The sequence below is a fragment of the Tribolium castaneum genome, chromosome 5 (genome assembly GCF_031307605.1).
Source record: "Tribolium castaneum strain GA2 chromosome 5, icTriCast1.1, whole genome shotgun sequence".
NCBI lineage: Eukaryota > Metazoa > Arthropoda > Insecta > Coleoptera > Tenebrionidae > Tribolium > Tribolium castaneum.
In genome coordinates, this window is record NC_087398.1 from 1,327,949 (window position 1) to 1,342,269 (window position 14,321).

The window sequence follows — 14,321 nt, forward strand, 5'->3', positions numbered from 1 at the left end:
GACAAGGAGCAAAGCACACTCAGTGTAAAAACCAACTTTTCGAGAGAAAAGTGAAAGGGTTATTGCAGGAAATGAGCTCAGAGGGAAGAATTAGTGATAGGATTGATGCTGAGTAATCGGCTTGCGGAAACTCAAACCGGAACCTGTTCAAGTGGCTCCCGGAAATCCCCTTGAAGACTTTTCCACTGAATGTACCTAAACGGTAGTCTACCGAATTGATTGTCAAGTGTTTCGCAACAATCTTAGTATTCTCGACCGTCTTGATATGGCAAGGGCCACGTTGGCAGACGAGATGTATCACCGTTTGGTTGGGATAACAAGGATGGGGAGTGGATGCGGAATTGGGAAACAGGAAGAACAGTTATTTCAGTTCATTATCCGGTAGCCTCGAGCTGCATCGAGGTTGCTTTCCGCTATATTACAACGCGTCATATAACCCCAAATCGCTAAACGATTTATAATGGGAAAATACATTTTCGATGTTCCTGAATCTATTTTCTTTTGTCTTGGAAACTGACGAGGTTCTGCGCTTTTTGCACGTCTGCACTGTCGCAAATGGCTTAAAATTCTAGCAAATTTAAACTGCACATTTGGTAAATACATAAATAACTTGAGTGATTTCATTCAATTATGCACGTTGTTACTATTATATTTTATCGAAACTTGGATAAACTTTATGTAACAAAAAATATATTTGACGCAAGTTTTCTTAGTGAAAAATTTTATCCAACAAAAAAATTCATAACTCAAAAACTAAAAGTCGTAGAGCAATGCGGTTTGTTCCATTGAATTCAGCGGCTCATTTTCTGTATTGTACGAACTTTTCACGAGATTTAAAAATTTGATTTTTTTTGCTAAAGTTTCCTGGATAATAATAATATTTACCTTCAAAAAAGTGAAAAAATCATTTTTTTTTAAATTCGTTCTATCATACTTTTTCGTACTTATATATGCCTTTACAACCCTCTAGAGTTGTTAAAAGTCCAAAAAAAGTCCATATGTTCGATTTTTTGATGTTTGATTTTTTCAATTTTCGTCGCATTTTTTGTCGATTTTGGGTACCCGGAAAATTTGTTGAGCAATAGCTCCGGAACTATCAGAGATAACCCCATGAAGTTTATTATCGTTAGAAAGCTCTTTGAATTATCTATTTTTTTCAAAAAAAAATATTGTTCTCCGACTAATAGTTTTTGAGGAAATTGCAGATAAATGCAAAAATTGGTAAAATTTTAAAAAATTCATTACTTAAAAACTATTGGGAATTTTGCAATTTTTTCGATGCCAATCGATTCCCCGGATCATTTTGCATAGGTCAGGATCAAAACAGTTCCACTTTTTCGAATAGTTTAGTCGTAATTGGGAAAATAAAAAAATAAAAAAGTTAACACTCCCCCCCTACAAAATAGTCAATTTTAAAAGTGTCTTAGAATCGAATAAAACCGATTCTATCTCATAGATCTTAATGTGCTCTTTCCGATCTAAAAAAGCGTTTTCTCTTAGCTCTTTTAGTTTGGCCGTAATAGGCGTTTGAAAATTAAAAATTTTTTTGCGAGATATCGCCTTGAGTCCTATGCCATTTTGTAGAGTTTTTTATTCCGGTTGTTCTCGATTTTTCCGTTTCTCGATAACTCTAATAGTTTCGCCGTAATTGGCGGTTGAAAATTGAAAAAAAGTGAAAATGGAAACCTTTTTTTAAGTTTTTCTCGGAAACCGTAAGACTTAGAGCAACAAACAAAAAACCATCTGATAGCGCTTAATTTTCTCTATTTTTTCGATTAAACTCGGAGCCGCTCCGGGCAACGGTTCCGGCTACAGAGGCGATCAAAGATTTTCACTAAAAAAATTCATAAAAAAAAAACTAAAAGTCGTAGAGCATTGCGGTTTGTTCGATTGAATTCTACGGCTCATTTTACATATTATATCGATTTTTCACAAAAATTAAAAATTTAAAATTTTTTGCCTAAATTTTGGGTAGCCATTTGTCATAGTGGAAAATTTTATCCAACAAAAAAATTCATAACTCAAAAACTAAAAGTCGTAGAGCAATGCGGTTTGTTCCATTGAATTCAGCGGCTCATTTTCTGTATTATACAAACTTTTCATGAGATTTAAAAATTTTATTTTTTTTTGCTAAAATTTCCTGTGTTACTTACCTCCAAGAAAGTGAAAAAATTATTTTTTTTAAATTCGTTCTATCATACTTTTTCGTATTTATATATTCCTTTACAACTCTCTAGAGTTGTTAAAAGTCCAAAAAAGTCCATATGTTCGATTTTTTGATGTTTGATTTTTTCAATTTTCGTCGCAATTTTTGTCGATTTTGGGTACCCGGAACATTTGTCTAGCAATAGCTCCGGAACTATCAGAGATAACCCCATGAAGTTTATTATCGTTGGAAAGCTCTTTGAATTATCTATTTTTTTCAAAAAAAATTATTGTTCTTCGACTAATAGTTTTTGAGCAAATTGCAGACAAATGCAAGAATTGGTAAAATTTAAAAAAATTCATAACTAAAAAACTATTGGGAATTTGGCAATTTCTTTTTGGCACAGGTAAGGATCAAAACAGTTCCACTTTTTCGAATAGTTTAGTCGAAATATTTATATTTTGATACATTCGTCTGCATTTTAAGATTATATTTGCTGTTTTAAAACAATAAAAACTCCAAAAACGATAAGACATTGTTATTACTGGAGAAAAGAAGGACACATAGTTTTATTAGTTTTGTTCCCACCATAGGGGATTCGGAACGACTTTTGCGTCGTAAACTAATTAGCTCCCGTGGCAAATATTCCTAAAGAGGCAATATCTATAAAATGTGTTTGCATGGCAATAAAGCCGTAACAATCGTGTCAAAAGGCCTTTTTGGGTGTCACATTTTGCGCGTGTTTGTTATGGAAAATCTCTCGCTAACTGCGGTCGATTTGCAAACCGCGCGAGCAATTCGAATGGTAATTCAGCATAGGCAATTCGTATAGACTGACGTTGGTACAACTTTATTCGAAATCAGTTCCGGAACGGCAATCACCGATGACAGATTTATGAAAATATTTGTTGGAAACGGCAGTTATTTTAAATATTCGCCGGGATCATCCGATTATGTAGATATTCGCATAAAAACAAGATCGTCGTTCTTAGAGATTTGTTTTGAAAGAGGAGCAAAAAGCCATCAGCAGAAACGAGCGCGTAATATTTCATTAAAATTAAAATTAATCGAGAATGAGACGTTCGAAGACCCCAGACAGTATCGAAAGAATCCAGAAAACAATTACATTTTATTAGATAACTTCAGTGGCAACATCCGCTAACATTTTATGTGGCTTGAATCGTTTTATGGCGATACTCTCCGGAGACCAATCATGTTTAAACTAGACCAGTCGCCATATTGAGTCATAAACCAATGACAATTAGCCATAAAACGTTTATTGCGTTTGAAGCGCGTTCGAAAACATCTTTGTGGTATTAAAAATACTTCACAATCCAAACGCATGCATGCAGAGCGGGAAAGAGATTGTCTAGCAATGTAAAGGAAAATTAACACGAGACAAAAATTCATCCAAGATGTTACGATCTTCGCATAATTACCATCAAAACCCCAATTGCCAAAGTTTGATTAAAAGAACCGACCCAGTCATCATCTCATTTCATTTCATTCGAGCAATTTGAAAAATTTGAAGCGCTACATAGAATTAACCGACATCTAGTCGGCTGGGGCGAAACTAGATGAGACTTAAGGCCGGCACCTACCACCTTCAAACACGACTGTTAATAGATGGCGCCAAATACACGTGGCGAAATCCAAATCAATGAGCAATTTTTCGTTTGTTGCAATGTTTGTAATTTGTAATTAATTTTTTATTTGCATATTTGTGCTTACTTTCGTCCAAAAATAGAAAAAAGATCAATGAGTTTGTCATGATTCATGAATTAGGAATTTCGCACTCCCTAATCGCTTGTATGAACTTGACCTTCACGGTTCGCACAATAAAACCACACACTGGGAGGCAAATTGCCAAAATCTCCGATTTTTTCTTATTTTTATTAATAGGAAAAGTAACCGACCACTCTCTATAACACGGTTTAAATGAGCAATTTAATGTCCTGTCAAGCATATCTGGTTTGAACCAGTGTAAAAAATATGTAATTTAAAGCTAGTCTGTTTACGGTAAAGTATGAAAATATTTTTCAACACCTGTTTCACCTCCAAACACTCACTGTAACAAATATTTACGTTAAGAAAAATAGATACTGCACGTTACTAGTTTTTATCATTCTGGATCGTACTAGATAGACTTGCTTGAGGCAGATCTAAATCTTCCAGAAATTTATTTGTCAGTTCTTTTGTAGTGCAAAAGCAAAATGTTTGTCTTTTTACAGTTACGTAGCCTTGTCAATGTAAGTTTTTTCGCGTAATATTAGAATTTGTCAAGTTCACCTTTAAAATATAATTCGGCCTCTAAATAATGATGTTTCAGCAACTTTGATTTATTGTTTTTGTATCCTTTACTTCTCCAAATAATAAATGCATCTACTGACCTAAAAAATCTATGATTTACAAATTCATTGATTATAATTTTAATTTTGTAATTTTTTTTATCTTTTGTTTTCCTGGTCTCACAAAATTGGTTCAATAAATAATAGATAATTCGATAAGTAACTGCTATATTGGGAAATAAAGATTTTAATCCAAAATTGTTTTTAAGATGATTTTTATTTCCAAATCCATATTAAAAATGTGGAAACGTGCTGTGATACCAACTTATCCAATATCAGCCATATCTACACATTCTCAAAAATTATTTTCGCTCATATGTTATATTTTCTTGTAAAATATTGTAGTATTGTATATGTAAATTCAGTAATAGTGTGGTTTCATAAGTGATTAAAAGCCACATAATCACCACCTAAACAGAAAGGTACAGTAAAACCTCTCAACAATGGACACCAATAGGGAATCTGTTGGATTCCTGTTGGAATGTTGGAGTTATCGGTGTATTTTGACAAAATTTGGCCCAAAAACGAGCTAAATCAAGAAAAACCAACATCAGTTTCCATTGATTAGATGCATTTTGACAAAACACCTAAACAAAAAGTAACTTTAAAGTGATTTTTTTCAAGATTTATTTTTGCTTCAAAAACTTCTGTACTGATGTTAATATTAGAGTTACGAAGAATAATACAGCATAAAACAGGAAGAAAGTATCCCTTTCAGAAAGAAAAAGTAACTTTCGTCCTTATAGATCCAGAAACAAATAAAAAATATATATTCGTATATATTTTTTTCTCTAACAACAATTTTTTTTGACAATGTATCAAAGGATAAACCGCAAAAGAAATCGGTGTACAAAGGTGAAAAAAATGAGGTAAATTTTGTAGAAATCACTTTAAAAAATTAAGAAAAATCTTGAGCATATCAGGAAATCGACGAAAATCAGAAGAAATCATGATTAAGCCAAAGGAAATCTTAATGAATAAAATTTGAAGTACAGCTTATACAACTCGCAATATATACAAAATTTCAATTTTTTTTAACAAACTCAGCGTTCCAATTTTAGTGGGTTTTTTAAATCTAACTCAGAAAGTGTAAAAGGACACAAGAATTCAGATTTCAAATATTGATTTAATTTTTAAATTCTACACAGATGATCTACAATTACTGCTGTTGGTCGGAAGGGGTTTTTTAATTTTTTTTATTTATTTTATTTATAGAAAATTAGAACAATTATTAGATCGATAGATAAATTTCCCTTCATCACTGCACCTAGATAAATTACAAAAATAAATCTGTACCAAAAATTGATCCGTGACTGCCTCTAATTCCACGAATTAGTCAAATACCATCTGTGATTGATTGATCTGCCCTTATCACTAGCGTCACTGAAAGCTTAAACTTTGAATTGGTATTTGGTCTAAAACCACTGCAACAAATCGAGCCTCGTCCAAATGAAAATATTTCTCCGATTGCGACAATAAATAATCGTTGCCCAACTCAACAAACAAGTAAATATTAGCATTCTAACGTTCCGGTCGACTCCGGTATCCCTCGTCGTCGACGGCCACCTTTACGGCGGGTCTATGAGAAAGGCAGGGCCGAGCCGGAGCAGTGTTCCAGTATCACCCATGTTGTGTGACACAGTGAGTTGCGCCCCAGTGCAAGTGGAGTTCATTGTATGTTGAACACAACCGATCGATAAATTCGCATTACTTCCGAAATAAACGTTTTTGTGTGCTTTTGAGAACTATGGGCTCAAATCGAGGTAAATACCATCGTAGTTTCACCGGACGAAAGTCCCATCATGGAAAATTACGCCGCTTTCATCCGTCGATGCAATGTTTACCCCCGAATATAAACACCAGTGAACTGGTCCGGGTTGCCACTAGTTATTTTCATCAGCGGTCTATATTATTAGAATGACGCGTTTGGCAATGAAAATCGATGGGTTTTGGTGGCCGAGGCTCTGATGGCTCTTTTTTTGTTGCAGTGTTTTAACCCGGACACTTCCGAGTACCAGCAGTTGGTCCAAGAGTGGTCTACGACAGCCACATGCTAAAACTGCGGCTGGTTTCCACTCACTTCCTTAAACAACCATAGATTTGCGATGTGTCGAGATAGGGATATGAACCCTTAAGTCAGATCATTGCCGTACTAGTGCATGCTGTATTCTTATAAGTCATTACAACTCTAGTTTTAACTTTACATATTTTCTAAAGTACAATTCTGTTCGCGAAGTTGTGTTCCCATCAAAGTGCTATGTGAGTATCTTACGCAATAACACTATTTTTAACGCATTATCCCTTGGCTTGGTTTTGAAAACAACTTGCTGCTCCTCCTGGTAATTTTCCGATTGAGTTACAATCTATTTTATCACGTGCCAGCCGAAATATTCTACCAATAAATTAAGATTAGTCTCCCCAACTGATAAAACTTGGATGAGTATTGATTGCGCCTAAAATAGCCTCATTTAAAAAATATCGTAATTAGTCCAGTCATACTCGACAGGTGATTGTTTATTAACTACTCCCCCGCTTCCGCAAATAGAACAATTATGAAGGAAAATATTTACTCGCAATGAAACAGCTCGACAGCAGTTGCAGTCATTTTGGCTCAAGACCAAACCAGCTAGAGGCGTAGAAACCTCGTTTCATTTCGTTCCCAATTAGTGCACTTTTCCGTCTTCATCAGCTTACACAATAATATGTGACCGAAACTTGCAGCACCCACACGCCGAGACAATGAAAGGTCCCTCCCGGAAAGAAGAAACCCAGAAGTCCGGACCGAAAGAATTCGCCAAGAAGAAGCCAAACGCAATCCCCACAAGTTTCGACGAAGCCAAGGCTTCCTGCAAGGCCCGGAAACGGAAAGAGCGCCAAGAGAGCATCAGCTCGCTGTGCCAAGAGCGCAAAGTCATTCGCTCGAATTCGGAAGAAAGACCCACCCAGAAAAAGTATCTCGAAAATAAGACAATTCGACGAGTCTCAAGCAGCGAAGATTTCCAAAAGTCGGACCACAAAGGTGCGACTTTGACCCAGTTCATCGAACGCAACGCCTCACCAAACCGACAAAACTCCGATATTATACTGATCTATGACGAGGATTGCGAACACGAGAAGCGGAGGTCGCATGAGCGGTTTTCCAAACCTCTAGCCTTGAAGAAAAAGTCGCACAAGAGTCGGAGACCGAAAGCCCGCTGTTTGCCCAAGCCGAAGTTCAAGCCCGAGATCACGCATGAAAAGGACGAGGTGAAGAACGATTCTGAGGAGATTTACGCGGAGCCCTTCCTCCAGCTGCACAAGGCCGAGAAGGAGAGGTCTCCAAGCCCAGTCCGCCTGGACCTGACAACGCTCCATGAACAGGTCGATTGTTCCGAACCGCTCTTATCCTGTGCCAACCACCAGATCGATGAAGACACGGAGACGCTTCCGGGATTGTCGGTCGCGTCAAATCGATTATTATCATCGCCACGGAATTCCATAATTGCGACGCATCGGATTTACTTGGACCCCGATGTGCAGGTCAATTTCGGGTTAGAGAACAAGACGCAGAACCCGCTGGAGTTGCGGCTGCAGAAGATCACCAAGCAGATCAACAGCACGAAGAAGAAGATTAAGAAGTTTGAGAGCGAGTTTGAGGCCAAGCATGGGTATAAGGTCTCGCATGCCGACAAGTTGAACGATCGGAATATAAGGCAGTTGTATTTGGAGTTGAGCAAGTTGAAGAAGGAGCAGAAGCAGCTGTTTGATGTTTGTCCGAATGTTGCGCCGGAGGAGGACAGGGAGAAGGCGCTCCAGAGCAGTCCGAGGAACCTCCAAGACACCCTCAACGATATCGAAAGGGTTAGTTACATCTAAGTTTTACGTAACGATTTGTTACTATTAAAAAAATTTTTTTCGCAAAATAATCACATTTCTACATTAATTTTTTTGGCATTTTTCAGCTTATTCGTATAATAATTCGTAGTATAACATCGGTTTAATTTAATTTTTGTGATTTTGAGACGTATTTTGACAAGATCTTATGAAGTAAGTTGGTTTTGGGTTCAAAATCGAACTAAATGGACTGAAATAAGTTGAAATTAATATAGATTTTCGTGATTCTTCAGCCAGATTTCGGTTGGCTGGAAAAAAATCCGTGAAAAATTGCAAAAAATACAATTTATTTCGGTCTAATTTTGCTATTACAGTTAGCCATTTCTTTTTATTTTGTGATTTTTAGGTGTATTTTGACAATTTCTTGCAAAATAAATCAATCTTGACCTAAAAAAGATAAGATAATAAGAGCAATTTCGATCGAATTTGGTGACTTTTTATTAAATTTTGCGCAAATTTTTCGACAAAATCTTTACTACATCAAGACTAAAATAACACTTATTTCAAAATAATTGGGTGACTTTTGGCCTATTTTTAGCCAAATTTTGCAAAATAATTGCGTTTCTGCTTGAAAAACGAATGTTTAAAAAAATCAGCAAAGAAAAAATTAATTTATTGATTTTTCACTTTGCTTTTACAAGAAACTAATATAAATTCAAAAACGCGTTTGCTTGCTTGAAAAATATTAACAATAACACATTTTTCGACCAAACTTTCTAGTTTATCAGGTTATTTTTGAAGAACTCGCAAAAAAATGAGTTAAATTGAATAAATCAATTCAAATAAAACTCGGGCAAGGTCTTGCAAAATGAAGTCGAAGTCAAACGCAATAAATCGCATGAAATGAGCTAAATTACATACATTTGGATCAAATTTCATGATTTTCCAACCAGTGTTAGCGAAATTAATCGAAAAAGTTCACTTCTGACCTCAAAAAATGTGTTTAAACTCTCAAAAATAATGCTATTTTCATCCTATTTTGGTGATCTTACAGCTTATTCTTAAATTAAAATTATTTCACTTATTTTGACAAATAATTGGCTGGAAAATGTACTCAAATATTCGAAAAAAAAACAAGAGATATGTTATTTGCTGTTAACATGGTGCTTTTTCGATCTTCTCTGGCGAATTTTTTTTTGAAAAATGTCTTTACAATGATTTTTTTGTTCCAAAACGAGCTAAATCGAGCAAAATAAATAAATATCGCTCTAATTTCGTACTCTTTTAGCTAAGAGGCTTGAAAATGCAAGGATAACACCATTTTTCACAACAAAATTTTGTGTTTTTTTATTTCTTATGCAAGTTCACACAAAAATAAACTAAAGCGATTTTTGACCAAAATTTGTAAAATAAATTAAACCAACAAATTTCAAAATGCGTTTTAAGTTGAAGATACTTCCTGTAACATCTTTAACTCAATGGGAAAGTTGTAGAACGTGTTATTTTAATTTAAAAATAATAACAAAAGGATAATCTTTAATTCAAATTGATTTCGTAACAGCAGATGACTTCTCAACTTTACTAACAAGACTATAATTGGGAAAATAACATGTCTTTTGTTCGCTAATAACAGGAATTCTATTGAAACTCTCTATATTTGATTTGTTTATTAGAAAACAAGTTTTTATCCATTTTAATCAAATTTCCAGAGACTGTCCCAGAAGCGAGAATCTGCGAAGCGCCCGCACATCCTGGAGCAAATGTCGAACGAGGAGCTAATCGACGAAAAAATCGCAGTCCAAAAGGCCCTCCTCTACCTGGAATCGATCCACGGACGTCCCGACAACAAAGAAGACCGCAACCTGGCGCGCCCCATCTACGACAGATACCGCATTCTGAAACGAATGATCGGGAAAATCCAAGCGAACCCATCGGGAAACGAACTGGCGACCATCCACGAGGACGAAACAATGACCTTTGTCCCGTCTTTCACCCCCCAAGTGAGCGAGATCGACTCGGAGAAGTCGTCGGTGATGACGAGCACCGACAGCAGCGACACCGACACCTCCATCAGCGAAAATCTCCACTCTTTGACCAAGTTCGAACTGATTGAACAGCACCGCATCGTCTCCGAGGAGAAGAAAGAACTGAGGCGGACTATTAAGGTGTTCGAGGTGGAAGTCCAACACAAAACTGGCCGAATGGTGCAGAAGGAGGACAAGCTACCGATCGAAAACGTTTATCTAGCTTACAAGAAAGTCAAAGCCAAGCTCAAGTTGCTCGACGCTTTGGTCGGCAAGCAACTTTAAATTTTTAATATGTATTAAATTCATGTTTGAAGCTATCGATTGGTAGAAGTTGTTTTATTCATATTATATGTGCTGTTACTATTTTATATCGTTAAGGATTTTTTATTTGAAGTTTGAGTAGGGACGTAGCCAATAAACTGTACCACCATATCGGCTTTTATTAGCACCAGGTAATAAAACGCACAATTTGTACATAAGTTTATTCGGTGTTAACACTGACAAAAAAATACATACAACAGATTTACACAGCTATTATATAAATATAAAGTTTCTAATCCGGGCCTCGCTACTCTATACCATAATGTAGAAAAAGCTTAAAGGAATGTGAACTTAATGATTGCACTGGGACACCACCTGAAATAAAACTAACAAACACAACAAACATGCAATAATACTTTGCAGAATACGTAGCTCGTCCTCCCTAGTAAGTCTTGGTGAAACATCGTTATACATTTACATAATAAACAATTACTTTATTAGAATATGTAATCCTAAACATTCGAAGGGCACCTACCGTTCATTTAAAATTATGAAACATAACAATAATGGCACAAACAAGTATACACAAAATAAATAACTTAATTGTTAAGTTCTAAAATATTCCGGTTCTCCAAGGACTCCTTCAGCATGTGGAACAGCTGGAGCTGCTGCTCCGGCTTCAAATACAGCACCTGCGACAGCAGTTTCTGCGGACTGTCCGTCTGAATAAAACTCGTAATGTAAACGTTGACAAAAGTCGCCATCAGGAACTGGCAGTCGAACCGATCCATGATCCCCCCATGACCCGGAATTATATCTCCAAAATCCTACACACAGTATTGAAATTTTCACTTTACAAATATTTACCTTGATTTTAAACGCCCGCTTGAAGCCCGAGGCGAAAAAGCCGCCAAAAGGCCCAATCACGCTGCTGAAAACCGACAAAGACAGCGAGTGCAACACGAAGGGATAGAGCGAAATGGTGTTGGAAACGCCGAACTGGAAAGCACGATTTTACTCGATTTTTGCGACTTTTGGGTGGACTTACAACACCCAAGACCCCTGAAAGCCAAGACGGGAGGCTGTATTCAGTGGGTCGGAAAAGGGCGCTGGGTTCGCACTCCATGGTCATACGGCCCAAAGTCTCGCTGTATTCGATGGGACATACGAAGTATTGGTATTGACACATAACGTAGGATATCTACAATTGGTGTTTGCATCATTAATTATTTTTTAATGAATGGCATTGGCACGACAATAGAAATAATGGCCCAATGATTCATTTTCAATTGCTTGTGGTAGTTATAAACGAGTTGTGATGGCCGTGACAATTGACAACGTCCAATTGGTGATTAAAACGACTGGGCATTTTACTCAAATATTTATTAGCGCAGAAAATTGCTCGTAATTTATCGAAAAATTATTGATTCAAGTTATGAAAACAAACAGCGATATCGCGAAAATAACCGCACTTAAAACAAACGATTGGATATCTTTCTTTTTTTAATTTCGATTACGAAACCTAAAAATAGGTATTAAAATTGTTTTTTCGATATTTTCAAGACAATAACAATATTAAATTTTAATAAGCTTGCGCATCACAATGGGGGATAAATAACGAATGTACTGAAACAAACGTTTTAAAAATAAATCACGTTACGGTTTAGTAATTTAGCGGAAACGCTTTAATTATATTTAATACGCAACATATCAGAAACACGTATGAATTAAAACACACTCGAACTTTGGCCGAAACGGTTTTCCTGTTTTATCATCTCCTCATGCAATTCAAATCTCGAGTGGGGATTACGTTAGAAATTTTCGGAATTCTGCTCAAAAGGCGAAAAGAAAATGGTAGATGCGCACAACTGGAATGCAGGCGAAATAAAACGAAAAAAACTCTCGGTAAAAACTGGTTTAATGACTCCTGAACAAATAGCACTAAGGGTGGGAGGTCTCAATGAATAGATACGTGACAATGATTGAACAGTGACACCATTTTATTTTTAATAACTCCTCCCATGCCTTGGGCCTCGGAAAAACAGGTAAAAATAATCCAGAAAAAAATACACACAACTTGAGTAACCGCTTTACGAAACACATGTTCCAAACATTTTTTTACCGATTACAGAATGGAAAGCGTGTTAATTGAAACACCAATTAAAATTTCACGCGCAAAAATCGATGTTAAATTCATTTGCAAAATTTTCGTAGCACTTTTCTAACATCTGGGCTTATGTAAACAAAGCGCTCGTATCCATGTGTGAATAATGCAATAAAAATAATCCATGTATCAATTATGAAATAATTTAGTTTTTACGTAAGTCATAATTCAATTAAAAATTCCCGTGAGCTCAGCGAAAGTGAGCCAATGCCTCATTTGCAATTCAATTTTGAAAAAAATTACAATTACAAATCGGCCACTTTTGTAACATTTCGGGTCAAAAGCACTTACCATAACCCCGAAAATAACTGTGGAGATTCCGCCCCCGATGAAGCCTTCCCATGTTTTCTTCGGCGATAATTTGATAAGCGGCGTTTTCCCGAAGAAAAACCCGAAAACATACGCCATTATATCATTGCAAATGATCATCGAGACCGGGACTATAAACCAGATAAGTCCCTCGAAAATATTCTTAATAATTAAATAAGACTGCGTGACAACGATGAGCAAAGCGACGTGAGTCCAAGCAAAGAGAGAAAACTGCTTCATGTAATATTTTTTGACTAGACTGAGCACAAACCATACAAAGCCCCCACAGTAGAGACAAAACGAGATAAAGCGGTGATATGTCACGAGCCATCGCAGGAAATCCTAAAATCTCAATTACAAACGAACGCAAAATTTCAATACTCACAGTCCTGTTTATTGCAACCCCGAAATAATCGACGAGGTTCTCCCCGTAGAAAAAATAATTCGAAGTGATGAGGAAATACCACGACAGCGACCTAAACCAAGGAAGACCGTGGATCCGGTACACAGCATACCCTATATTAATAATTTCTTGGAAACACTTAACTTGTACAACTAAGGTCTGCAAGAGGCGGTTTTAGCACGAGAAAAACCTAACTGGGCCTTTACAGTAATCATTAAAGCCAGGGGTCCCCCGTAGATCACCACAAGGAAAAATGAGATCATCAGTAAACTGAAAATGCCCCGGACCACCCAATTGCGCCATTTCTCCGGCAAGTCCTGCAGGAAGAACTCGAGGACTGAGGGCGCCTTGTCAGTGCCCGTGGGCACCGACTTGGACAAGTTTACGGAGGCTCCAAGCTTGTCGTCCTCACTGTCCACCTGCACCACCCCAAAAACCCCATTATTTCACCCTCCAATCAATTTGTGATTGGTACAAATCAGCTGTCGTTAGTTTTAATTCGATTAAGGGCAAGGATGTGGGAAAGGACAACGCGAAACTTGATCCTTTCAAATGTAAACAAGCTTGTGAATCAGCGAAAAATGAATAAAAACTCGCACTTACATGGTCACTTTCAGCGGATTCGGGGGCCTTGGCATCGGATTCTTTGCGTTTTCTCAGATCGGACATAATAATCTGCGTTAATTAAATTAACAAACACCAGGCGCTTCCGATGTTATTGTAATACAGAATTCACTTCTTATTTAAAATATCAAAATCAATAACAAAACCTTGAATTTAGGTTAGCACCGGCGCGTCATCTACCGACAGTGACGCAAAAAACGCGCCTTTTTTCGCGCAAGTTACCTTC

General features: G+C 36.7%; 2 protein-coding genes across 4 annotated transcripts; one reads left to right on the plus strand and one right to left on the minus strand.

Annotated features, from left to right (window-relative positions):
• The first annotated feature begins 4,267 nt into the window (after nt 1–4,267).
• Nucleotides 4,268–10,764, plus strand: LOC664157 (uncharacterized protein). 3 transcript variants are annotated; one of them, XM_064356553.1, is made up of 4 exons: nt 4,276–4,395; nt 6,483–6,753; nt 7,216–8,334; nt 10,017–10,764. In XM_064356553.1, the coding sequence occupies exons 3-4, from the start codon at nt 7,234–7,236 to the stop codon at nt 10,614–10,616; spliced, it is 1,701 nt and encodes a 566-aa protein (XP_064212623.1). In that variant the 5' UTR covers nt 4,276–4,395; nt 6,483–6,753; nt 7,216–7,233; the 3' UTR covers nt 10,617–10,764. The 3 variants fall into 3 exon arrangements, with proteins under 3 accessions (XP_015835914.1, XP_064212623.1, XP_975264.1); XM_970171.5 differs by lacking the exon at nt 4,276–4,395 and adding an exon at nt 5,884–6,257; XM_015980428.2 differs by lacking the exon at nt 6,483–6,753 and having other exon boundaries at nt 4,268–4,395.
• Nucleotides 10,765–10,802: 38 nt separating this feature from the next.
• Cds (CDP-diacylglycerol synthase) lies at nt 10,803–14,290 on the minus strand. Its single transcript, XM_970164.4, has 7 exons — nt 14,075–14,290; nt 13,678–13,890; nt 13,454–13,630; nt 13,051–13,410; nt 11,644–11,796; nt 11,463–11,594; nt 10,803–11,422 (listed from the first exon to the last, which is right to left on the minus strand). The coding sequence occupies exons 1-7, from the start codon at nt 14,138–14,140 to the stop codon at nt 11,195–11,197; spliced, it is 1,329 nt and encodes a 442-aa protein (XP_975257.1). The 5' UTR covers nt 14,141–14,290; the 3' UTR covers nt 10,803–11,194.
• Between the last annotated feature and the right edge of the window lie 31 nt (nt 14,291–14,321).

Bases quoted from the DNA above. Each gene is read 5' to 3' on its own strand.
- Cds (XM_970164.4), bottom strand. From the start codon at position 14,140: ATGTCCGATCTGAGAAAACGCAAAGAATCCGATGCCAAGGCCCCCGAA. The intron at 11,595-11,643 runs GTAAGTCCACCC...CGTGCTTTCCAG, and splicing joins TTTCAGGGGTCTTGGGTGTT to TTCGGCGTTTCCAACACCAT. The intron at 11,423-11,462 runs GTAAATATTTGT...TACTGTGTGTAG, and splicing joins AGCGGGCGTTTAAAATCAAG to GATTTTGGAGATATAATTCC.
- LOC664157 (XM_015980428.2), top strand. From the start codon at position 4,360: ATGTTTGTCTTTTTACAGTTACGTAGCCTTGTCAAT. The intron at 4,396-7,215 runs GTAAGTTTTTTC...CGAAACTTGCAG, and splicing joins AGTTACGTAGCCTTGTCAAT to CACCCACACGCCGAGACAAT. The intron at 8,335-10,016 runs GTTAGTTACATC...TCAAATTTCCAG, and splicing joins CCCTCAACGATATCGAAAGG to AGACTGTCCCAGAAGCGAGA.